At 34.2% G+C, this 21,958-nt stretch overlaps 1 protein-coding gene across 4 annotated transcripts in view; it reads left to right on the top strand.

The window, feature by feature from the left end:
- Positions 1–21,958, top strand: part of atp8a1 (ATPase phospholipid transporting 8A1) — a 346,241-nt gene that overhangs the window by 134,576 nt on the left and 189,707 nt on the right. For 2 of the 4 annotated variants that reach the window (XM_039751372.1, XM_039751370.1), the window contains exons 7-14: positions 1,368–1,441; positions 5,280–5,349; positions 6,871–6,998; positions 7,333–7,444; positions 7,888–8,053; positions 16,357–16,484; positions 17,936–18,013; positions 21,339–21,427. In XM_039751372.1, the coding sequence (XP_039607306.1) occupies positions 1,368–1,441; positions 5,280–5,349; positions 6,871–6,998; positions 7,333–7,444; positions 7,888–8,053; positions 16,357–16,484; positions 17,936–18,013; positions 21,339–21,427 (845 nt within the window). Of the gene's footprint in view, positions 1–413; positions 488–1,367; positions 1,442–5,279; positions 5,350–6,870; positions 6,999–7,332; positions 7,445–7,887; positions 8,054–16,356; positions 16,485–17,935; positions 18,014–21,338; positions 21,428–21,958 lie in introns of all 4 variants that reach the window. The other 2 variants (XM_039751373.1, XM_039751371.1) reach the window with 1 other exon arrangement.

Below are 21,958 nucleotides of genomic sequence, written 5' to 3'. Positions count from 1 at the left end.
AAACATGTACCTGTCTGTTTCAAGGCATATAGTTTTCTCCCCCCATTAATTCTTTATCAGTTTACAGTCATTGGTGCATTGTCAATTTTTGTTCTTTTCAGTTACATGACACATGCAATGCCTGTAACAAGGGATAGTAGATTGAGTGATTGCTGTAAGCCACATTGGCATTGTGTATTATTGATAATCTGACTTTGAGCCCTTCGAGTTTGTTCTAGACAAAGACACATAGTGTACTGAAACCCAGAATCTCACAGATATATGACACTAAGGAGCTTTCACTCTGTTCCACTTTTATCATATCCTTCAAATGTTTTTTTGGAAAATTAGTATAGTAGGTGGACAATTGTTCCCATTTCTATTTATCAACATAAAAAGGTAATCTTTGCTTATTACTAGTTTGTTTCTTGCAGGTACAGGTTGGAGATATAGTTAGAGTAAATGGCAAAGAGTACATACCAGCTGATACAATACTGCTGTCATCAAGGTAGAGAAGGATGTGTTACTGCTCAGAGGATAAATTCCCAACCTTGTATTGCTTTTCTTACACTTCCAAGAAATTTATAGCCTAATACAAAAAAGGACTAGGCCATCAAAGGCAATTAAATGTTTATTCAATATTAAAAAAGCCTGTTCTTCCCAGCCTGATAACCTTTTTTGTGTATTTGGTTTTATCACTTTCTTGGGAGACTTTCATTAGCATTGATCAGATACTTGTGTTGTTGTTTTCAAAATCCACTTTAAAATCAGGCTTTTCCAATGTCTATCATAAGTTTGTGTTAGTTTTTGGAAGTATTTAAGGTGTTTGTTTCACACACACACACACACACACACACTCCTGCTGAAAAAAGCATCATGAGGAGAAACCGTGTGCTTGTCAAAATTATTAAAAGATTATAATTCACCACTCAAATGAAGTATGGGTATCTCATATGAGATATAGCCATAAACATGTATCTTGCCTCCATTAAAAAACAAAGAATTTTTATTTATGTCTATAAAACTGTTTTATTTATTCATTAAAGGTTTGTTTCTACTGCCTGTTAGGACTTTTTTTCTGAAACAGCCCTAACCTTTCACACACACGCAGTTTTTGCTGGATTAACTAAAAGTGAACTGAGAGTAAATTAGAATATTGATAACTATGTTTTTTCATTTTTGCACCTGATTTGATTATGAATGGATTTTGAAAACTTAACTAGATCATATTTTTTTTAAAAAGTTACATTTAACTTTTTCCCTCTAGTTCATTATTGTGTGTGCATTATTTTTGTGTTTGTTTTCTTTTTTGTTCTTTCCTCACACTTTTGTATGTCTGAAACTTGCCTTCATGTTTTGTTCCGATTCCGTACTGGGATATAACATAGGTGACAGTGGGCGAGATAGTCAGAGTCACCAATGGGGATCATCTCCCAGCTGATCTCGTCATTCTTTCATCCAGGTCAGAAAAATATTCATTTCTGGGGACATTACCCCAGTGGGTCCTCATTTTTTAGAAATGTTGAACTTCAATTGTTCGGCTTATATATTTAAGGCATTAATAAATGTTGGAATCTTGGATCATTGCAAGACTGAAAATATAGCCATTTTATAGAACTGGCACCATGATACAAAATGAGATATACTGCTCATTATAAAAAATTAATTGTTTGTAAGGTTTATAATTTAATTTTATGATGCTACATCTTCCACATTAACCTATTGCACTTTTGGATAATGCACAGCTTTAAAGAGGACCCACTGTACATTGCAACATCTTTTGTGCATGTGCTGACATTATTGACATACACTGTATCTCTGTCTTGTATTGTAAGGCTTTGCATGGTACTGTGACATTTTGTTCCTCAGTTTTATTTCACTGTTATTAATTTATGTTGCAACTGCATATTATGTTTCTGCACAAATAACAAAGCCAGCAGAAGAGCACGTGTTCCTCTTTGCTTATTTTGGATGGTGCCACTATCTTGCTAAATGTGTTTCCTTTTCATATAAGCGTTATAAAAAAGGGGCTGATGATTAAAACTTATACCCTTTATTAATCTGCTAGCTGGGATGAGCAAAAATGCTTTTGTTTTTTATATTTGGAAATAAAAGCAAAACAAAATCATAAATTAACAAAGTGGCTGTCTTAAGTAGAATATTCTTTTTTCATTAGAAAGAGATTTCTTTATGTCTGTTTTCTGAAATCCATGCTCTTTGAAAGAATACTAAAATACAAATATGTATGTTCTAACAACGTGGTTTTCAAAGTGTGGTCCCCAAAGTGACATTGAAATCACTCAGATGCATTAATCTGTTATGTGCTTATATGAATTTAAGACTGAAACATGCTTGCTGTTTGCTTACATAAAAGCTTTGTTTCTGAAGTTCGTCATACCATGAGCATCATCTTGTCAAACCACATTGTTCATTGCACCTTTTAAAGGCATTGAAATTTATCCATATTTTATTCCCATATATAGTTTTTGCTGATAATGCTGCCGGAAAATATTACAACGAGTACTGGGATTCACAATAAGGATAGTACATAGAATTGACAAATCAGCCCTTCCTTTATTTGGATGAATTCATTGTTTTATTAAAACCAGGGCTGCACCCCATACTTGGGACTTTTCGTTACTGTTAGAGCTTTGTAATTGAAGCTGTTTTTTTTGTCCTACTTCACTATGTTCCTATAAACCAATAGAGATCACAATTGCTTTCTCATTCTCATCTCTTTCTCTTTTCATCTATCTCTCATCCAGTACGTTGTCTTTCCAAAAACTACTTTAAACTCTCAGTCTCTCTCCTGTCCACCTAATCCCCTACTCAAACTAAGATTCTTTTTTAAATCCACCTAAACGTCTGCCTCAAGAACCTGCCCCTGGATCGCTATGGCAGGTGATACACACTGCTTCTGCAACATCACTGCTCGCAGTTTGCCTGGTGTCTCCAGAACCAAGGAGGTTATTATTGATCTACTAGCCGATGCCCGTTGTAGCATACGGCGGTGTAAGAATAGGAACAGAAAACGTTGAGAAAGGAATTCAGAAATCAAGAAGAAAGTAATACTTTTTGAAAGATGCAGTTGTGAATAGGTGTTTTGCTGGAGATGACAGATAATGAGTCGAAAGATCTAATCTTGGAATGAGCTTGAATTTCAGCTTCACCACCATAAACTCCAGATGTTGCCATGTATTGATAGTACTCCTGACTTGTTGTGATAACTCGATTTGCGTTGGAAAGAACAGCAGGAAGAACGTCTCCAAATCTGTCCCAATGTGATGCAACGGAATCTACTGCCGTATGTCGTAGTGAGAGTGCATTGCCTTCATCAACCGTTTGTGTCAAGAAGTAACCCACTGATAGGAACAGGCAGTTGCCGGATCAAGGAATACAGATGACGTTGTACAACAAACCATCGACAGAGAAGATACTGTTGTTTATTTTATAACAAAGGCTTATGAAACAACCGTCGCAGTATAACGAAAACGGCAAGGAGCGAAACCAATGCCAATGGTCGAGAGAGTACCTTCCTGTAGCAGGCTATGGAAAAGACTCCCAGGCACAGACATGGCCAAAGTGAAAGGTGACACGGTCAGGCTAGATATCGGGCAGTAACGTGACACCAGTGGGGTCATGAGAGAGGAGCGAGGAACGAGGTAGTCCGAAGAAGGAATAGGACTCGAGAAAAGCGGCGTGGGAGTGTATGGGAAGCCGCAGGCAGCGTAGGGAAGAGTTTGGAAGAGGATGAATTGGAATTGAGAAATGCTGTGTGGGCTGCATGTGGGCGGGTCCGGGTTTGAAGAGGAAGCAGGATGAACCAGAAGAGAAATATATATATAAGAGATATATTTGAAATCTGGGACTTTGAATCTTAAATTCTCCAATGTTGCATTTGATTGTTGCTATTTTCACATAAATATATACAGTAAAATAAATGTGGTAGTGGTCTTTCGTTTCTTTGGCTGAAACACTTTGAGAACCACTGTTTTAGGATTAACATGTGGTAAACCTTTGAAATTATGAATTTCATTTTTCTTTTTTTGACCTTAAATAAATTAAACAGATACATATCTTTATAAGAATACACACTGATGCATTATTTTTACCAGTTTTTATTTTATAATTTTGAGTAAGTTAAAGAAGTTATATCATGTGGTCTTGACAGTAAAACTGCTTTAGATTTTTAATCTTTTTGCCTTGTATTAGCATTCTGTTCTTTTATGTCTAATTGATAGCAGTATTGTTTTAATTTTTCAGTTACAGAGTCGATCATTGAGCTCAGTCCTGTGTAGTAGTATTATGATAGATAAAAGCCATTTTCATACATTTAAATTATAACTTATTAAAATAAGTATTTGCTTTCATGTTGTTTAGGCTATCTTATTTCTAGTTATGAAAACCTTAAAAACCTCATTTATTCTATTAAGAATTATTTAGAATTTTGTTGAGATGTTTGTGATTAACCAGTGGCAATTTATTAACATGTTTAAGAACACAGTTATGTTTGGTTCCATCGAACAGAGTGTAACTCATTCATATAACTTTTCATATATTTCATTTTTGCTGTATTATAATGATTTATTGCTTTATAAACTAATCAGTGTGTATTCTAACAAAGAATGTACTGTTGAAATTGAATAAAAAATACAATGTATTGCTAGTTTTGCATATAATTCCAAAACCTTCCATTTTAAATGAATTGTATATTTAATTAAGAGAAAAATGGGCTGTTCTTTTAAAGATAGAGGGGGAATTCTGCTGAAGTATAAGCACATGAGAAGTAGTATTTCTTTAAAAAATGGCAATTTTGTTTACACAAATTATGAATTTTCAAGGTAAATTATGCATTGACTGTATTAGTCAACTTACATATATGCAAATTACAGACTTCTTGTGATCCACAAATTCGGTGGAATTAACCCCCTGTGTCTATACATCATGTTGTGTCATTGAGCTTCTGTAGAACTGGGGAAACATAAATGAAACTGCAAAAATTGGTTGAATATCTTTGGTGATTGACACTTTAACTAAATTAAAGTAATTTTTTGTTTTACATCTTTCTAATCAGAAAAAAAAAAAGTTTGCAAATCATGGCCATAAGAAGCCACCTGCAGACAATCTTCATCCTCAGCTGCTTTTCAGAAGTCAGATGGCATAGCAATGAATGTGAAATGTTCAGCTGACAAAATTAGTGGCAGCCTCTGTTTTCCCAAACAACTTAATTACCAGAGTTGTCATGGAGTGGTGTAAACAGACTTTTATTGTACAGACTTAATGTGATTTTGTTTAATTAGTGAGCCTCAAGCTATGTGCTACATTGAAACGGCCAATCTAGATGGAGAAACCAACCTGAAAATTAGACAGGTACGTTTATTGATTTTTTGCTTTGTTTAAAAAAATGATAATTTGAGTTTTGGACTAGTTGTTTATTAACTATTTGTTGTTATACAAAAGATTTGTTCAGTTATGTTCTGCTAAATATTATAGAATTCTTGAATGGACTGACAATTTATTATTAGCACTGACATGAAAACCTCTCTTAGTTTTTAGATTTTAGAATGTTAACTTTACAAAATTCATACAAAAATCATCAATCTGTTTGTACTAAGACAAGTTTCTTATTTAAGCAGATGAAAATTGTAGCTAACGTTAGTTCAGGGGGTGTAGTGCTCTCTCATCATCATTAGGTTAATACCCATGTTATTAAGTGGAGCTTGCATATTCTCTGTGGGTTTTCCTCTGGGAATTCCTATCCCTAAGGATACAGAGAGTAAGTTAAATGGCCCAGTGTGGATGTGTACTGGTGAGTGAGTCCCTAGATAGCCTAGCATCTGGTCCAGGGCTGTTTCCTGCCTTGTGCCGAGCACTGACGAGATCTTTCACTGGATTAGGCCGGTCTGAGAATGGTATGTTGTATTAAAAACAAGTAGTAAATGAAGACAGTACAGTATTTGGAAAGTTGGATGGACGAATACTCTTAATAACACAAAATAGTCTTGACATTTCACAGTATATTAATGAGCAAACTGAATCCCTAAGCTTAAGCATATACATTTAAAAGAAATATTAACCCTGACATAATTTTTAAGGCAAACTAATCTGTCTAGTTTTACTAGTATATGCCATTGGACAAGTTTACTTTATTGCGATAAAATGTCAGTTGCATGGAGTCTGAATTGATGTAACCTACACAAATAAAACCTTACTAAAAACATACTTTATAAGGCCATAAGTAGTGACCATTCCCCACTTACACAGACAACCAATGTAACAAAATCACACCTAGACTTACACCAGACAAATTAAGCAGATGTCAGGTTCACAATAAAGGGTTTTGTAGCATCATTTACATTTTGCCATTACCACATCTGTCCTCTGATGTCCTCTTAATGAATCAGAAAGTGTAGCGTTTTTAGATTTTTGGAAATTAAAATTTTTTTCACAACAAACAGTCCATGTGAAACAGTTTATTAATAGTTAGTAATTATTTGTTCTTAGACCAATTAAGTGAAATTTTACTTCATATATATCTTTTGTTATCATGATTAATGTTCACTGTTGTACATATTCATACTGTGAATTAAAACAAATTAAATACACAGCTTTTTCATGAAATGTTAAGTAGGTAATTTTTGCATTAGAAGTCTTTTAACATTTTAATAGTCCTTTTTCCTACCATCCTCATCTATTGCAAAACTATTTGTTTTAGGTATGCTATGTTTAAGTATTTCTGTTACAAAGAATTACCCAAGTGTATAGGGTTATATATACATACAAATTCAAAGCAGGAACAAAGAGTTATTGTATTTTCATGCTTTATAGAGCAGTGATTTTAATATGAATGATTACTTTTCAGTATCTTTTAATTCCTTTACTGCCTTGCAGGGCTTGCAGATCACGTCAGAAATAAAAGACATTGACAGTTTAATGAGACTTTCTGGCCGCATGGAATGTGAAAGTCCTAATCGCCATCTGTATGATTTTGTTGGCAATATAAGGCTTGAAGGTCACAGGTATGCAGCAAGGGATCCCATTCATGTCATTTTGATCAACGCATTAAATTATAATCTGTTGTACGTCTTGTACATTGAGTGTTCTGCCTAATTTTATTTAACATTTCTCAATGAAATTACTGACAGAACATCATTATTGCTATTTAAAAACTCTAGATTACTTTAAATTATTTTAATAAAATCCCATTTATTTACACTGTAGGTGTAATCTAGTAATGTGTTAGCATTTGATCTGTGATGAAAAATGCAATTTACAATGAGAGAATGATTTGTTGTCACTTAAGAGTAGTTAGAAAAGATGATTTACCAGTATTAATTTTACTTTGGATTGCAGCACTACACCACTTGGCCCTGATCAAATTCTTTTACGAGGTGCTCAGCTGAGGAATACACAATGGATTCATGGAATAGTTGTCTACACCGGGCACGACACAAAACTCATGCAGGTATGTATTTTGTCCAAGTTGTTATTACCTGTAAATATTGGTGCCCCACAGGATTTCTGCTATCAACGTCTTTTCATTTTTTTACAGTTTTACATAAATTATGGCACTGTAGATACCTTTTTGAGAGTGTGTTTGTATGTTATTTTTCTTATCTTACTGGCAAGACCAGTTTATGTATACAAATTTTAAGTGTGGCTTTACACTAAATGTTATAGATAAAAAAAAAATGTTGGCACCCTAATAAATGGCATGTACCCTTTTTTTAAGCCATAGGAGTATAATGTAATTGTTTTGAGGATTAATATCTTAAAAAATTTGGTGAATACCTAAATGCCTCTTAATAGGAAAAATGTCAGGTTATATTAAAGCTAGCACAGTCTTATTTTTTCCTTATTAGGTAAATGTGAAATTTATGAAATTAATATTGTTTTTATGTTCTTCAGAATTCCACAAAACCTCCACTGAAGTTGTCTAATGTGGAAAGAATTACAAACATACAGATTCTGATATTGTTTGGATGCCTTCTTGGTATTTCATTGATTTGTTCAATTGGGCAAAGCATATGGAAAGCAAAACATGGAAGTGGAGCTTGGTACATGGATTTAAACTGTAAGATTTTGTTTTACTGAAGAAAGTTATAACAATTTCCATCACTTGCCATTGTGTATCACATAAACATGTTGAAATATCTTAACCCATGTTTAACATTTTCATAGCTTATGGACAGGTTGCAGTTAATTCTAGTTAGTGATAAACAGTACTTGACATTTAATTGTTACTAAGCTAATGCAAAATGCTTCAAATTTGCATCCCTTTATCCCTTTTTAGGCCTTCTCTGTTTATGATAAACACTGTATTTTATGCACTGTTCATTCAAGAAAATTTATATTAGAAGCTAATAGCAGCTTTTAATTCCTGTTATTCTATTTGCAGTTGTATCCAAACTGAAACCAACTCAGTTTATCAAAGTGCACACTAAAGCTTACCCACACACAGACATACATACTCATCCCAGGCCAACCCTGGAGCGGCTGCTAGTAATGAACATTTGTAAGCTTAAGACAAGATTATACACAGATTTACCATCTGATTTATCGGATAGTTCATAAAGTCCTTGTTTAATGCTTTGTGAAAAAACAGAATGTTTCTTAAATAGGTCTTTGTGAGTGATTGTGACTATTAAATATGCACTTTTTTGTTGTAGTGAAAGGAAAATGAACTCTAAAATCTCTTGATATTCATCCATTTTTAGTAGCACTTACCAAAGTGAATATTCTGTCTTACAAATATAGCATACAATCTGCATACAAAGAAACATTTTGTTCTCTCCTGAAGTTCCTAAATGTCAGCACTACTGCACAAACAAATAGACAATAGTTCAGCAGCAGTGGCCTTTCCCAGGCAATACCAAAAATGAAGCCTCTGGTCTCATCGTAGCCCGTCACATTGGGCTTTGCCTGGTTTTGTTTGCCATTGTGTGAAATGTTTCTGTAAAAGCAAAAATGTTAATAATAATACAGTATTAACATCAATGAAGATTTTCATTTGCACAAGATCTTAAAGTGTTTATTACATGCCATAGAAACATTTGTTTTTGCTGTGCTGCAAATAATTTAGTCAACATATACAATTAATCTAATATTTCATTAAGTAAATTGCACAGGCTATGCATGCATCTATCCATTAATTATTTGAATCATTAACATCTATTTTTAAACCAGTGTTTGTTTTAAGAGATATTTATTATTGAAGTCCATAATTAAAAAAGAAAACACACATCCTCCAGCCTACTTAATCTAAATAGAGAAGAGGACTTAGCAATACAACAAATAAGAATGTCTTCTAATGGCATGTTTTCTGCAATTAACTGTATTGGGACACTAAAATGAATTTATGAAGAAAGACTTGTGGCTAACTCACTCAATTCCCTGCCTCGTGTATTCTTCCTCTCTGTTTTCTTTATTTGATCATCTTCTCCTGAAAGTCTTTGACCTGTCCCTTCATCCAGTTTCTGAACTTGGGTACTGGTATTCAAGGCTGCTGGAAGCAAATCTTACTTACCATATACAATTACACTATGGCGTTTCTTAAATTAAAGTATTTATCAACATGTAATGATAGTTTTATACAATTATGTACAAATAAGGGAACAAAGTCAACAGAAAAAAATTGAATTACTATGAAAAATAATAAAAGAGACTTAAGGGCAAAAAAAAATTGAGAATAACAAAACACCAGCTAGTTGCTACACAATGAGATTAGATGTAAAATCACTTGCTGCTTGTAAAACTTGTAAGCTCAAAAGTCTGCAGGCACGGGACAAGGATTGGAAACAACTGTTCAAGGTGAAACCACATTGTTGACTTTGTAATATTAGCTTACTCCGACTCACCATTTCTCCCAAATTAATAGAAATTTTTGAAACTTGAAAACATGATATTGATAAAAAAAAAAAAGCATTTACCTTTGTCACCTGTAAAATGATTTTTTACTTGGGTGGTCATTAATTATAGTTAGAAGATTATGCAAAACCCAACAACTTTTGGCTTATCTCACTTTCTTTTTACATTTCTTCATATGTCTAATCATAAAGTTATACTTCACAGACGTCTGTGGATTACTCTTAATGGTGTCAGCTCCTTATCAAGAAATATACTTCATTAGTCCGAGACTTTCGAAATCTGGAAGTAAAGCTGTTTACATTCTTTCTTAATATACTCAGGCCCGGTTCTAGAGGCGAAGCTGCCATCGTGCCATTTAATTTTAGCCACCCCCTCACCCTATAACACCTTCGCTCGTTTTCTAAACCAGTGTATTTAACATTTTAAATTTTCGCAATTTCCTTAATGTAAAAAAAAAAAATTAAGAAAATTTCTTCATAGGTAGAGAAAAACTTGACTTACGTATTTACCGAATTGGCGACAAGTTTAATTAATTCATCAGTAAAATTCTGATTAACACTACAAAAACTTTTGATTGATGTGCTACATACTTGAGCTGCTACAATTCACGGTGTTGCGACTTGCCCGTTTTTCTTTGAAGCAAGCTACTGACATTCGATGGGAAAAGACAAGCCCCGCTCCAAGACCCTTAGCAAGACTGGCAGAACCGGGCCTGATTGTAACTGATTATTTGCTCTTAATACTGCATTTTCATAACTGCATTGTACTTACTTTTGAATTTGCCATTAAAAATAATGTACTGCCTTAATGCTTTGCAAAACCAAAGCAACTTCCTTCCATGCTCCAACTATTAAGGTACTGACATTAGAAAGACCAAAAGACTCACAGAGCAACTGGTGCAGAGTATGTTAAGCAGATTGAAACTAATTCCATCTAGGAGATATCTACAACAGTTGTGTGAGAATCTCTTGAAGTTAACTATAATTCAGCTATATAAAAAAACAGCAGGATGAAAGAATTATAATATTAACAGATCTTATCTCTAAACTTGATAAAGAAAATGTACAAAACCTGATCTTTTTAAAAAGGGTTACATTTCAAACTGATTTCAATCTCTTGTCTACGTGAGACAGAGCAACTGTTAGTTAAGTGACATTTACCTTTCAAATGTGGAGAGAAGGTAAATAGGATCTTTGTATGTCATACATGAAAGTGAAGCTACTTATGATTTTTCAAATGAATACTCTGGCTAAACTAACTTTTCCAAAAGTGATAAACAGTACTGTTCATTAGGAACTGCTGAACTAACGAGATCACTTTAAAATAGCCTAATAATCTAGAATATACCTCAGCTTGAGGAATTTTTTATATAAATAACATGAATTAGCCATTAACTCTTTCTGAAATTTTAGATGTGGAAAATACAATATTGAAAAGGTGCGGATGTCTGACAGAATTTTACAAAAACTTCTGTCACCACTAATGCTAGCAGTGTTTTACAAAGCAACAGCAAATTAGTCCCTATTGCTCTCTTTCCTTATTTTTCTTTCCACTCTTTGTGAGGCATTCGGGTTGTTTTTTCTGTAGGAAAATATATATCCCTCAGACTGCAAATGCAACACATAACATCAAAAATTTTTTAGCCCATTGTTTTTCTCTTTGCAAGTCAGCAAAGGTTTATACAGTATGTGTATCTATTTGTCAGATAGATAGATAGATAGAATTGTATTTGTCTCCTGGGGGGAAATTGGGCTTTTTATAGAAGCTCTTTAAATAAATAAATACATACATAAATAGGTAGATAAATAAGTAAGTAAATAAATAAATATACACACACACTTTGGTCTTAACACAAGCCAGAATGAATATAAAGCAAGAAAATTACAAAAAAAGAAAAGTTTTGACTTAGCTGTCTAAATTCCAGGCTGCATGAGTTAGTGGATGGATAGTAATATAGTTTTTCACACCACTGTATTTGTCTCTTTTCAGTCTTTCTCTCCCTATACATTGATAGTTGAAATATCATACTCTTCTTTTTCTTAACATCAGCCATGCCATATATTTTGCATATATATAGTATTGTTACAATAAGCTGGTACCCTGTCCAGGGATTTTTCTTGTCTTGCATTGAACACTGCTGGGATAGGCTCCAGGTTTGCTATGATCCTGCTCTGAATAAGCGGATTTAGAAAATGTATATATTTTCTTTGTTTTCCTTAATACACCTTGGTGGGGTCTGCACACTAATTCAAGCCTAAGATCCTTGTTCTTCCTAAACCCCCATGATTTTCATGCTCACATCTGTCAGAACACATTAGAATCTATTTTCTGATTTTTGACATCTTTTCAGGCCTGGAGGTGGCAAAATTCTGTCTATAAATTGCATGTGCCTAAGATGGAATCAGAGATCAATATGGTTTGTAGAAAATAATAAAGAATAGTGTGGGAGATTTTTAATTGCAATATTGATGGCATTAATTGTAAGCACATTGTCTTGGAGCAAGATATGTTGTGTGCTGTAGACATTTAGAGTAAAACAAAACTCTCAAACCTTAAGATTTATCTAAATGTCATCACAAATTGGCCCATTCTGGGCAAGAAAAGGAAAAAATAAAATGTTCCAGATAGTAAACCATGTAGTCGCCCTGTGGTAGGCTGGCACCCTGCTTGGGGTTTGTTTCCTGCCTTGCGCTCTGTGTTGGCTGGGATTGGCTCCAGCAGTCCTCCGTGATCCTGTAGTTAGGATATAGCGGGTCGGATAGTGGATGGATGGATGGATAAACCATGTAGTGTAGTGTAGTAAGCTCCTACTAACATTAAACTTATATGCTAACCTGTGTACAGTCCTGTCTGATTGTGACACAAAACTAAACTCCGTAGTAGCTTTTTAACCATACCATAATTACAAAAACTAAAACTGAAACTGATATATATAAAAATAAAATATAAATGTCTTTGTGAAATAAAAACTAAATTACAACTAAAAATACATGATGAAGGAAAACTGAAACTAAACTGAATTTCCAAGTAAGAGCAGAAATAATTTAGAAACAAAAACTAATATAAAATAATAACCTTACAGCACACTATGGGCGAGGGTGAACCATGCAATTATAGTTACGTAGAAGTTCCAAACTGCTAGTTGAGTGGGGGTGATCATTAAATTAAAAGGTGCTGTGCAGCATCCTTAAAAAAGGTATGATGTTGTACAGCCACAATGCAGCATATGTGAGGCCACAATGCTACAGCTGTGGCTATCTACCAGCTCCCAGTTTAAAAACTTGAGTGCTAAGGAATTAGTTCTTGCTTTTGTCATTCAGCTCCCCTTTATAAATTTCTCTTCCTCTGGAAAATTTGCAAGTTTCACGTTGAATTCTTTTTGGACTTAATGATTTTATTTTTGGTTTTGATAATAGTTCAGATTCTGGTAATATTGTCTTTCGGGTTTCCTCTTTTGAGGGAACATTTTATTAATAGTCTTATCTATTCTGTAACATTTTTCCATGTTTTTGAAACTTTTTATAATTCTTTCTTAGCATATTCAAGTTTATTAGTTCTTTTGTTTTAGAACAGGGGCTTTTTAATGGTTGCCTGTTCCCATTTTGGAATTTCTAGGCTTCTTCAAAGAACTAATGAATTAGGACAAATATTTAAGAAGACAAATGCTGGTATTTTACATACTGATTTTACTCTTATTTCTAAGTAAACTTTGGCCATCTAGAACAAGCTGAGACTGTTATACAGATTTATATAAAATGTGAGAGGAATTTGGATGAATTATTAGAGGATCATTCTGATCCATTGAAGAGTATAAAAATCCAACTGATTATTCAGTCAACCCTCGTTTATCGCGTTTAATCCGTTCCAGACTCTGCCGCGATAAATGAATTTCCGCGAAGTAGGATTCTTTATTTATCAAATATTTTCGCAGTTAGAGCATAGAAAACCTGTTTACAACCTTCTAAATACATTTCTAACATTATTAGAGCCTTCTAGACATGAAATAACACCCTGTAGTCAAACGTTTAAACTGTGCTCCATGACAAGACAGAGATGACAGTTCCGTCTCACAATTAAAAGAATGTAAACATATCTTCCTCTTCAAAGGAGTGCGTCAGGAGCAGAGAATGTCAGAGAGAGAGAGCACGAGCGAGAAAAGCAAACAATCAAAAATCAATAGGGCTGTTTGGGCTTTTAAGTATGCGTGGCACTGCCGGACAAAGCAGCTACAAGGAAGGGAGCAATGTGAAGGAATTCTTTCAGCATCTTTTATAGGAGCGTCCGTATCATCTTGGCCAGTGTGCGAACACCCCCTCTGCTCACAACCCTCCGTCAGGAGCAGAGAATGTCGGAGAGAGAGAGAGAGAGCGCGAGCGAGAAAAGCAAACAATGAAAAATCAATACGGGCTGTTAGAGCTTTGAAGTGTGTGAAGCATCGCACAGGAAGCATATCGTATATCATTGAGCAGTTTTGTTTAATACTGTATGTAATACGTGCTCTGATTGTGTAGCTTCTCAGCCATCTGCCAATAGCGCCCCTTGTATGAAATGAACTGGGCAAAGCAACTGGGGAAGCATGTACCATAAATTAAAAGACCCATTGTCTGCAGAAATCTGCGAACCAGCAAAAAATCTGTGATTATATATTTAGATATGCTTACATTTAAAATCCGCGATAGAGTGAAGCCGCGAAAGTCGAAGCGCGATATAGCGAGGGATTGCTGTGCATTACTCAGCTAAAATGTATTGTTCAGACCCTGTTCTAGTTGGGTCTCTTTTATTTTTTTTGTTTTTGAAACCAAAAAGAACTCAAAAACAAAACAGAAAGCAAACACACATCATGTTTTACTTGTTCCAAATCAGAGTGTGCAGTTTTTGCACCCAAGTCCCCACTTTTCGGACTAGTTATGGCTGATCCAAAATCTCCAGTTTTTTGTGCCATCACTGTCAACCTACTTACTCCAGTCTTCACTAAAGTCAAGCCAGCAGCTCCCATCTTTGCCACTGTCTCACTGGAGCCACAGGTTTCCATTTACACCACAGTCTGTTTTGAACCACAGAGCCTTAGTTTTTCCTGCTGCCCAGGTTGTTGCACCTGTCCAGTTGTCCACACCAGATGGTGACCTAACCATCCAGGTACACGTCCAACTGGAGTTGTACCAGAATTCTTGCCCAAGGCCCAGCCAGCAAGGGCTGTTTTCGAGCCTTTATTTGCTATACTAGACTTATGGGAATTCATTTGTGACTACAAGAAAGGCAGCTTTTCAACCTATTTTCTTTATATGATTTCTGTGTTTTTTTGATACTTGACTAATCACTTAGTCTCTGACCAATTATAATGCATCGTCCACCCTGTAATTACTGTATAATAAAGAGATACAAAAGTTTTAAAGTTCAGATGCAGCTTGCTTTTATGGTTTCCAGATTTGTAATGGCCATCTTATACAATTAAAGCAGATTCATATCTTACATGTTATGTCATCCTATATTTTATATTATGCTACTGTAAACCCTTACTGCAATGATGGGACTGTCATAGTGTCATATTTCGTTGAATTGTGGATTGAAAATTACCTGATAGAATATCAATAGAAAAGACAATGATGATTCATCTCTGTAATTTAATTATCTGAGGTAACAGAGATGCTTTGTGATATTTCTTTACGCAGCTGGATTTAATACTCCTGAACTACTGTAGATAGTCTGCTGTGCTAAAGTGTATTTAGTTTACATTATATTAATGCACCAGTGAGTCATCACATTCAATTTGTAATAACTGCTACAAAATGTTCACAGCCTAAATTGGGCCAAATGTATTGTTGGAGAGGTGTTAATTGTTTATCTTTTTTTAAATGTCATCAGCTTTGGTGACATTCCACATGACTGCTAATGACAATAACAAGCAGACAATTTAGTACTCACTGAAATATGACAAAGCTTACAGAGTAAGCTTCATCCTAGTTTGCTTTATGTACATTAATTTCTATAAGAAATATTCATTTACAGTGCAATAGCATTTTTTGCTATTTCACAAAGTGACATTATGTATTATACATGGATGATTTGCATTATTTACTTTTTCTGCCGCAAATTGTTTTTCTTTATGTAATTTGCTTTATACTTGACAAAAAAGTAAACCAATTGAACTAAAGTAGCTCATAGAAGAGCAAAAACATATCCAAAAGGCAAAGAAATGCCATCATGGTCAGCATACCACCTCATTTTGTAAATAGTATAATGACTTGGAGATGGGGGCTATTGTTTTAGCCTCTAAAAGAATTAACAATAATCAGATAATCAAGATAAAAAGTGTACCTGATTAGGCATCATGTTATTCATTTTAAGTTGGTTTTATATTCTGTATTTATTGCTATAGTTTGTTTTTTTGCAAAAACTGAAAATTGTTAAAAAGCATGCTTTAGAGAATAAGAACTAATAATAAGCTTATTATTGGAATGATTGTATTTACACTATATTTCACCAATTTACAATATTTTTTTCTTCCTACAGATGGTGGTGCAGCAAACTTTGGATTAAATTTCTTAACGTTCATCATTCTATTCAACAACCTTATACCAATTAGCTTGCTAGTTACGTTAGAGGTGATTAAGTTTATCCAAGCATTCTTCATTAACTGGGTAAGTGCAAAATAATGTGTATGCATATAGACATTTGCTTCACAAAGCTCAATTTAATGTACTGAATTTTGAACAGCAGTTTGTACAAGCTTCAGTCCTTTGTGGGCCCTCTGATGATGATAGCAACATTTATAATGAAAACTGGGAAAAGTTAAGCTTCTTGTTTTTGCTGGCTACTTCTATAATTTTGTATTTTGTATTGGGGTTTAATTGTTGATAACCTGAAAGTAAATATTTTTATAATATTTTGAGGTTCATATTAAACGTAAAAGAACCAAGAAGGAGCATTGACAGTCTTTAGGGATTCATAGGCGTGACTGACTGCAATTTGTATATATGGCAGTGTGGCACACAAACTAAATGTCTGATTTAATAACAAAAAAAATCAACCATTGAATTTATTTGTGTTTGTAGTTGTGAATAAAACAACTGTCATACTGAGCTTAGGAAATTTACGAGGGAACTTCCCTTGTGGTAATAACAATACCACTGCAGTTCCTTCCATCCATCAAATGTGATCTGCTGTATCATGGCAGCATGCGCAAGGCAAAAACCTGCCTTGGAGGGGCATCAGTTAACTGCTGGTTTCATTTGGGTCTCCCCCTGGGGTGTTGTATTTTGACTTTTTGTATTTTTTTCTTTTTCATTTTTGCTTATTTTGATTTTTTTGATTAAATGATAAAAAAATTGCCCTCAGGTCCTGCCATTAGGTTCTGCTCCCTATTGTTTTTCGATTTTGTGTGAATAGGTGACCTTCAGGTTTGGTTTTTTGGATTTTTTGTTTTACCTTTGGCTTTATCTTTTGGATTAAGAACTTTTGAAATTAAGATTGTTTTCAATTTTGTTTTGTAGTTTTGGATTTTTCTTTTGAAATTTTTTTGGAATTTCTTTTCTTATACAAAATTCTTTAATTATTAAATCTTTGGTGGCCCAGCGTTTTTAACGGTCCCTCCTGCTTTACACCACAAGAAATAGTGTAATTCATTGATTTTTGGTTTCTTGTATTATAGCTATGTGTTAAATGGAATGAGGAATTTGCTTGTTTTTTATTTAAGATCACAATCTACCTTGCTACAAACGGTAGTTTTTTTTCCAGCTATAATCTTTACTATGTTAAGCCCTTGTACTCTTAGATGTCATGAAGTGCTTGCAAGGAAGAATTTGGTGGAATCAGACCAATAATCATTCTAAACTGACTACAAGTGCCATAAAGGTGCTATATTTATAATTGACGATAGAAGAAGCAATAACTGCCTGCCTATATAACATAATTAATTTATAAGTAGTATTTGTAATATGTTATTCTCTCAAGTTTCCAAACCAGTCTTGCATTTTCTCTTTTAGTTTTATTTTCTCAAATCCTGAATAAAGCCAAAGTTTAATCATGGATGAGTGGAATAAATTTTTAATTTTTTAATTTTTTTTTCTAATTCTTCTGTTGTCTATGCTAGGATATGGACATGGTGTATGAAGTGACTAATACCCCTGCTATGGCACGCACTTCCAATCTTAATGAAGAACTGGGCCAGGTATGAATAGCATCTTTCACTGTTAGCGCTTTTGATTTGTTTACATTGTCCATTCAAGATATGGTTCAGTTTTGCAACCCTAAAAACTATAATAGTATATCATTTACAGTATATGATTAGGTGTCTAAAACTCTGTAATAAGTCCATGGTGTTTTGCTTGATTTTTGTAGCTATTTCAATATGATATATAATTATGTGTACTTCTCTTTATGATGATATTCTTTTTACAATATAAAATAAATTAACAAAAAGTTGGATCCTCCACAAAATATTTTCTTTTATTGTATGACACAGAGATCTGGAAGCTGATCTCCTTCTTACTATCCCTTTCTTTGGGGAATTAACAATGCTGGGTGACAAATGAGGTTTAAAATAGTTTCAGGTGCACTTTATAGGACTTTTTCATTAATCATCATGGGTTGTTGTTGTTATAAAAGTGAAGAAGTAGCAGAAGGAGCTTTTACACCATTTCTTAATGCTTCAAAGTGCTTTGCTTATCAAAGATGTGACCCCAAGGAGGTGTTTGGAAAGCCAAGAAAAAGAACTCCAGTGTAGATGTATCAACCTGGCCATGCTACTGTCATTCATTAAATCATGGTCAGTAGCTATTAGCCTGTTATTCTCAGTTTGTTTGCCTCTCACTCAGGGGTGCCTAGAGCAGCCTGCCTGGCAGAATTCTTTCTCATTTGAAAAAGATGAATGAAGCTTCTTGTTTGACCCTGAAAGACTATAACTGGAAGTGGTGGTCCTTAAGTTTTAATATCGGACCTTGTTGGGTCCTGCTAGACTCCCTGAGCTTCCAGCTTCCCTTCCTTGGGCTTTATCCTGTGGAGTGGGTAGAACAGGTTGAGTGACATCATTTATTTGTTTCCCCCTGTGCTCATAGCAGACTGTAGCATAGTTTGATAAATTGTGTGGTATTCTTGTTAACACCGAATTCAAAATAAATACATGTTAACGTTTCTGCTGTAATAGGAAGAAGTGTAAACTGATATACTGAAAGTGCGAATGGTGTAGTTTTGTTTGAAAAGGAAACTGACCACAAAACATTATCAAACTTTTGATTATAACGTACATGAAATGAATACAGAAGGGCATTGAATAATAAAAGAAATATACAGAGTAAATATTAATCTTGTAAATATGTTTTAAATATAAATTAGAAATCGACATTATATACTGTATTTTGATAAAAATGCAATATGACAGAATCACAAATATTTAATGGCTTAAAGTTTAAAATATTCCAGTTCATGGCACATTTTCATATATATTAGAGAAGTCGGCTGTCTTCTTGGATTTAAATATTAACATCAGAGAAGCTATGCCTCATGTACTATACAGATGTGAAGGCAGGACTTCAAGAAAATGAGTGGAGCAGAACTTGATAGAAAATTTCTTTGAATAATTCATTGGTGTCTCTTTTTAGCTATGAGGCTTGCTTCCATGAAACTCAGTTGTCACAGACATTTATAACAGTAGTAGGCAGGAGTATGGGATTTTCATATTAAACATTTCAGTTTATCAGGGAGGATTAATTCAGCTAAGATAATTTTAAAGAAATCTAATATAGAAATGCCTTTAATTTAAGATGGAGCAATGCTGATATGGATATGTTGTTATGAAAGTGATGATGGATGTCCAGTAGAGTCTACCTGACTGCTTCTGCATTGCTTGTGGTGGGCAGATTGAGCCACTCATCAGTACTCAGTCTTGTTATGTAGTGCAAGTTCCTTAGTTGTTACAGTTAGTCTGTTAAACATGCTACTTGTTTTAAAAGTGAGTCTACTGAAGGCTACAGAGCACCATCACTTAAAGTGAGTGGAAAATGATAAGCAGCCATGCAGACATAACACTTAAAGAGTCTTCTTAAGGGTTCAGTGACACTAGGAGCTGATAAGAAGTGGTCAAGTCTCTGTGGCTAAGGATCTGTACTGGTATCTGAAAGGTTGCCGGTTCAAATCCCATTACTGTCAGAAGGGATTCTACTCCACTGAGACCAAGAGAAGTCCCTTAATCTGAAAATTGCTCCAGGGGCACTGTACAATGCCTGACCCTGTGCTCCAACCCTCAAAGGTCATGCAAAAAGACAATTTCCCCTCGGGGATTAATAACGTATTACAAATCAAATAATCCAAAAAAAAGCTTGTGTCCATGGAACAAAAGCATGGCTACACCAAACTTGGAAACCATTCTGGGGCTTAGGTTGATGACTCTTAAATAGCACCTCATGGTTAAAGGCACAGAAGTGTAAAGAAAAGCTTTTCCGGCCTCAGGAATTTGGCAGCAATAATAGAGAATAAAAGAAATTAAGACAGAGACGGGAGGTGAGAAAGCGTGTACTTGGTGCTACCTTACTTGACAGAAAGTTTTTCAGGACCTGAGAGAAAAATTGGAGAGGGTGCAGTGTTTTTGTTTGATCTGTTTATTTACACTGCATTTTGCCCCTTGTTCATTTCATCCATCTTTTGACTTAATTCTCAATAAAGTCATGGTTAGTGTATACTTTGTTCTCCTTGACTCTGATTACAGAAGGCTGCTTACAAGGACAACACTCATAGCACAATGTTAAAATCTGCAGATGACAAAAAAGTAGACAGCTTAGCCTGTTACTTAGGGACAATGTGCATATACAGTACCTACACAGAATTGTGCACAAGTATAGAAAATGAAGTTTATTATATTTAAATCTAATATTTTATTGGAAAGGAGAAAAAATATTTCATTTAAATACACAATGGGGCCTTAAGGGCTAGAAACTAGACATTATGAATAAAGACATTATAGTCCTAGGGCACTCTTTGCTATCTACATCCAGACATTGTAAGACAACAGAGAAAGGGTAAGAAGGAGAGTTATCTGATGTTAAAAGCATACATTCATGTTACTCCACCTGAGCTGATACAGAGGATTTGAATATTTTATTGCTGACTAATTTCTGTCCTATCTGCCTTTTTATTCATGTAGTACATACTGGATGCTGGGTAAAGGAATAATTCCTTCTAATCTTTTTCTTGCACCAACATGTTTTGTGTAAAGTTTTGGATGTGTTTTTAACTGCAGTAGATAAGAGTCTTTTATGCTGTGTTTTAAAATACTGTTTGTATATTTCTTGGTGCGACTCTTAAAAAGATTACAGTTTTTTCAGACCTCAATTGTTGTGTTTATTGTGCAGAGTGATATTATTTTTTACTATTTCTCCTAAATATACTTTTAGCAAAATTGATAAAATTGTTCCTAGTATATAATTTTTTCCAGTTAAAATGAAAATACAGAATGCAATTAATATTTTAATTTATTCATATAACTCCATCATTTTTTTTAGGTAAAATATATATTTTCAGACAAAACTGGAACCCTCACATGTAATGTTATGCAGTTTAAGAAGTGTACAATTGCAGGAATTGCATATGGGTAAGTTAACTGGATGTTCTTAAATCATACTTATCTACTAGAATGATCTCCTCCCCATATTTAAAAACATACTTCATATAATCTGTTTCAAGAATGTTGTTTTCCTTTAAATGTTATATTGATTGTTTGCCAAAAAGGCACTTGAGGATAGAGTAGCAGCTGCTTCTATTTTACTGCCCCAGGGAGAAAGACTGCTACTTTACTTTTCTTTGAATATACTAGTGTTTTTATAGTCATTAAAATACATAAAATACTGCTGAGTTGTTTTAGAAATCTGATATATAAGTCTTTGTGTTATGACTTTGCAATAAGTGCTTTCACCTATTCAGTAATTGTTCGATTCATGGTAAGTTTACCTCAAGCATTTTACATTATTGTACTAAGTAATGCAAAAAAGACCATCCCCAAAGTGTATAATATTAATATATCAAAAGAAGCAATTAATTCTGTGTTTGATGGAGCTTTTAAAATATATCTGAACAAAATGCTTTTAAATTGTACATACATTGATTCAGTTGAGCTTGAAGCTAA

Source organism: Polypterus senegalus, chromosome 4, assembly GCF_016835505.1.
Source record: "Polypterus senegalus isolate Bchr_013 chromosome 4, ASM1683550v1, whole genome shotgun sequence".
Lineage (NCBI taxonomy): Eukaryota > Metazoa > Chordata > Cladistia > Polypteriformes > Polypteridae > Polypterus > Polypterus senegalus.
This window is presented reverse-complemented; position numbering and strand designations above follow the sequence as displayed.